Source organism: Myotis lucifugus, unplaced genomic scaffold, assembly GCF_000147115.1.
Source record: "Myotis lucifugus unplaced genomic scaffold, Myoluc2.0 scaffold_178, whole genome shotgun sequence".
Taxonomy (NCBI): domain Eukaryota; kingdom Metazoa; phylum Chordata; class Mammalia; order Chiroptera; family Vespertilionidae; genus Myotis; species Myotis lucifugus.
This window is the reverse complement of record NW_005871226.1, coordinates 1,917,412-1,922,362: the sequence shown is the minus strand read 5'-3', so window position 1 is coordinate 1,922,362 and position 4,951 is coordinate 1,917,412. Positions and strand designations below refer to the sequence as shown.

At 43.4% G+C, this 4,951-nt stretch overlaps 1 protein-coding gene across 3 annotated transcripts in view; it reads left to right on the top strand.

The window, feature by feature from the left end:
* The window catches only part of SLC23A2 (solute carrier family 23 member 2), a 91,819-nt gene that overhangs the window by 36,735 nt on the left and 50,133 nt on the right, over positions 1–4,951 (top strand). For 2 of the 3 annotated variants that reach the window (XM_023760270.1, XM_014462358.2), the window contains one exon: positions 4,625–4,741. In XM_023760270.1, coding sequence (XP_023616038.1) covers positions 4,625–4,741 — 117 coding nt within the window. Of the gene's footprint in view, positions 1–4,620; positions 4,742–4,951 lie in introns of all 3 variants that reach the window. The other variant, XM_023760269.1, reaches the window with a different exon arrangement.

Genomic DNA, 4,951 nt, shown 5'->3' with positions numbered 1-4,951 from the left:
AATACACACTAGCAATGTGAAAGGAGATATAAGAAAAATGTAGTGTTGTGAGAATATTAACTATGACATTATGATATAATCAGTTTGAAACTCTATAGCAGGGTTGGCAAGCCATAGCCCATGCAAGCTACATCTGCCCAACACCTGTTTTGATAGTTTCATTGGAATACAGCCATACTCACTCGATACATATTGTCTAAGGCTCTTCTGCATGACAGTGGCAGAGTCGAGCAGTTGTGACAGAGCCTTGATGACCCACAAAACCTATAATATATACTGTATAGCCTCTTACAGAAAGGGTTTGCTGGAGGAAATGATTTCCTAGAGAAAAAGAGACCGCAATTGACCCCAAAGTGCTGGACTAGCTAAATAACCATTGAAGAGATTGGAAAGGTTATTAGTGATCTTAAGAAGGCTCCAACCAGAGAACTGAGTTCTGAGTTCATTAATCTTTGAAGGACAGGCAATTTCCTTGCTCGCTGATTATTTCAGACCATGGAAGAAGATAGAAAAGTCTCCCAAATGACATTATTAAACTATTAATGCAGTCGTCTTTTAAAGAAACCTTGCTCTTGAAAGTTATTGTTATTGAGGTTTTTGCAGTGATTTGTATTGTTAACGCAGTGATACTGACTCTGGTACCATAGCTTCTAATGACCGAGCACACGCCTGTCTCAATGAGGGCAGCAGCGTTTATGTGACAGAATTAACTGATCCCCTTGACCACACAGTTCCCTACTCAGTGTCATCTTAATACTATTTGTAGACATTTACATTAGTTCCATTTCTGTGTTATAGAAGCACCTTCATTACTAAGAAAGATTGAGTGTGAGTGAGAGAGTGTGTGTGTGTGTGTTTGTGTATTTGTACGTACACATGTCTTAATCTTAGTCTGCCAGGCCTGAAAGAGGACAGATATAGTCTCTTCATTTCTGTGCATTAAAACAATAGTTAAAACTAGTTGTACTAAGGGACATTGTAGTGTTACTGTACTTTCAGATATCTCTCTTTATTACTTTGTGAGCAACAACACCCCCCACTTGGAGATGTAGATAATGTGATGGTGTTGAATTGTACAGTCACATCATGTTAGCAAAATGGTCAACTGAGTGTAGTGATTCCCAAGACCTGAGTTGGGGGTTCTCCAATCAGGTTCAGTGATTTGCTGAATTCAGAGAAGCGGTTGCACTCCTGGTTACAGCTTATTTCAGAGAGAGGATACCGATTAAAATCCATGGAAAAGGCACGTAGGGAAGGATCCAGGAGACACCAGCTCAAGCTTTCAATTGTCCTCTTCCCATGGAGTCGGGTGGGCACTGCCTAATTTTCCCAGAAACAATGTGTGGCAGTTCTCAAGGAGTGTGCCAACCTGGGATGCTCACTGGAGTCTTGGTGTCCAGGCTTTTATTGGGGAGCAGTCATGTAGGCATGGCTGACCTTAATGTCCAGCTCCTTCAGAGGTCAGACTGAGACCACGTAGCCCAAGGCCCGCCCCCCATGGATCACATCATTAGCATAAACTATTTGGGGCAGTCTAAGGCTACAGGTAAACAAATACATTCTTTTTTTTTTTTTAATATATTTTATTGATTTCTTACAGAGAGGAAGGGAGAGAGAGAGAGTTAGAAACATTGATGAGAGAGAAACATCGATCAGCTGCCTCCTGCACATCTCCTACTGGGGATGTGTCCGCAACCCAGGCACATGCCCTTGACCGGAATCGAACCAGGGACCTTTCAGTCCGCAGGCCGACGCTCTATCCACTGAGCCAAACCGGTTTCGGCAACAAATACATTCTTAAGAAGCAGGATGTCCCAAGAGCGTAGGTATTACCTCCCAGGTGCCAGAAGGGCCAAACCTTTCCCTGACATGCAGGGTTTGGACATCCCACACCTGCTAAGTTAATTCTTCACTGCATATCACTACGTATTAAATTCCTCACACATGCGTACTCTCTCTACCAACAAATGTTTAAAAGACATGCATATCCCATTTTACCCATTCAACAGTGAACTCTCCCACTATCCATTTTTTGAATGGAGAAAAAGTTCTCTCGGGAAGGTCATATTCAAGTCACATTTGGATTAGATCAAATATAGACTTACACGGGATTTACCTTTAGGGTTCAGAAGGTAAGCCTGAATTGCATCACTTCTTTTGTGCAAGGGTATTTGTCCTCTAAGTCCCTGTTGTCCTGTGCATGGAAAATTGAGTAATAATACATGGAGTCACCATCTTTCTATGGGTTAGATGTGGTCAAGGGTCAGAATGTTTTGTCTCCTGGTAGACACTCTGTTTGTTAGGTTATAAAAGATTTTTTATGTTTTTTTTTTTTAAATATATTTTATTGATTTTTTTACAGAGAGGAAGGGAGAGAGATAGAGAGTTAGAAACATCGATGAGAGAGAGACATCGATCAGCTGCCTCCTGCACATCTCCTACTGGGGATGTGCCCGCAACCCAGGTACATGCCCTTGACCAGAATCGAACCTGGGACCTTTCAGTCCGCAGGCCGATGCTCTATCCACTGAGCCAAACCGGTTTTGGCATAAAAGATTTTTTAAAAAAAATGCACATCTCAGGTCCCAAGAAATTGTTCATTGGGTTTTAGGAATCAGAGCAGTTCTGAGTTTTCTGTTTGGCTCAGATGCTGGATGACTTCAGAAGTGATGCTGACTTGACTTGGAATGATGAACACACAATACAATATACAGATGATGGATTACAGAATTGTGTATCTGAAACCTATATAATTTTATTAGCCAACTAGAGGTCCAGTGCACGGATTTGTGCACTCGTGGGGTTCCTCAGCCTGGCCTGCACCCTCTCCCAATCTGGGACCCCTTGGGAGATGTTGGACTGCCAGTTTCGTCCCGATTGCTTTCAGGGATTGGCCTAAACCGGCAATCTGACATCCCCAGAGGGATGCAGTAGTGCACAGCGCAGGTGGTCGGGGAGGAGCCCGAGCTGGGCACTGCGCCGCTCCCGCTCATCCCGGTCCTGCTGCACCTGCCGCAGCTGCCTCTTGGTAGCACTGCAGCAGAGGTGGGAGAGGCTCATGCAGCTGCAGCCGCAGCTGCGCTCACCAGCCGTGAGCCTGGCATCTGGCACCTGCTGAGCGGTGCTCCCGCTGTGGGAGCACACTGACCACCAGGGGGCAGCTCCTGCATTGAGAGCCTGCCTCCTGGTGGTCAGTACATGTCATAGTGACTGGTCATTTGGTTGTTTGGTTGCTTAGGCTTTTAGATATAGATGTCACCCAATAAATACAATTGAAAAGAAAAAGAAGTGATGTCGATACTGACTGGGAATGTCTAGACTATGACCTAGACCAGTGGTTTTCAAACTTTTTCATCTCATGGCACACATAAACTAATTACTAAAATTCAGCACCATACCAAAAAGTATATATTTTGCCAGTGTGACAAAAAAAATAGGTATAATTTTGATTCATTTACACCGGATGGCTCTTGTTGTGTTGGCTGTTGTCATTTTTTTTTTATTTGACAATCTAAGGGAAAAGAGGTCAGTGCCCCTAATAGTCAGATATTGCATGTTTTAAAAATTCTTGTGGCACACCAGTTGAAACTTGGTGAATGAGACTATAACCTAAAGTGTCTGGTCTTTGTGAAGATTTTGTCTCAAAAAGCATGCAACACTTAATATTAAAAAAAAATCTTTAGTAGTGGTGGGAAGAAGAAAAAGAAAATTGCCCCCTGAACTAGAAATTCATTTTTGGTCTGTTATTTTAAGTAAAGTATGAGTCACTTATCTGTACACTTCTGAATTTCGTTCTTTTCACTCACCATTGTGTCTGAGTAGCAGTGTTTTGGTACAAGGTTGTAGGACTTTATTTTTAGGTACAAAAAATTCTCTTTGCAGGGATGGGGGAGGGCGGGAGCAACAGATTAATGCTCTCTGTTTGAAGTGGTTAGCATTTCATATTATTTCTTCATTCTGGTCACCACTGCTCATGTCCAGGTATTACTTTTTGGTCCCATCCTGGGAGCATCATCTCCACGCAGGTGGTCTCTAGGCTGGGGAGAAGCTCTGAGCAAACTGAATGCTCTAGGGCAGTGGTTCTCAACCTTCCTAATGCCGCGACCCTTTAATACAGTTCCTCATGTTGTGGTGACCCCCAATTTCATTGTTACAAATTGAACATAATTAAAGCAGAGTGATTAATCACAAAAACAATATGTAATTATATATGTGTTTTCCGATGGTCTTAGGCGACCCCTGTGAAAGGGTCGCGACCCACAGGTTGAGAACCACTGCCTAGGGGTTGAGAAGATGGCAATGGATACCAAATCCCCAAAGTCTGAAGATGGGGTGTCCCACTGAGCCAGTGTGTTTGAGTATTGTGTCAAAGGTAGCCAAGGCTTAATTTTATGGGGAAGTGGCAGCCACTTTATCAAATTGTGTTTTAGTAGTGGGCCTGTACTAAACTGAGCTAACGTTACTCCTTACATTTATTTATTTATTTAGTTAGTTAGTTATTGAGAGTGGAAGGGAGGGAGAGAGGCAGAGGGAAACATCCATGTGAGAGAGATACCGCTGAGCCAAACTAACTAGGGCAGTCCTTGTTTTTATTAAACAACTCCTTTGTCTCTCTTGCTTACAGAGCTCTCTGGCCGAGACGTTGGATAGCACTGGCAGTCTAGACCCCCAGAGATCGGACATGATTTACACCATAGAAGATGTCCCTCCCTGGTACCTGTGCATATTTCTGGGGCTGCAGGTAAGATGGTTCCTTTAGGATGTAACCACCAGCAGATGCTTGAGTTCTCTGTCTGGATGTTTTTTAAATTCAGTTTTGATTTTGATTTATTGAGGACTTTATTATAAACTAGAGGCCCAGTGCACGAATTCGTGCACAGGTGAGGTCCCTCGACCTGGCCAGTGATCGCAACCTTCTCGCCCAGTCCCAATCGTGGCCAATGGGGGCCAG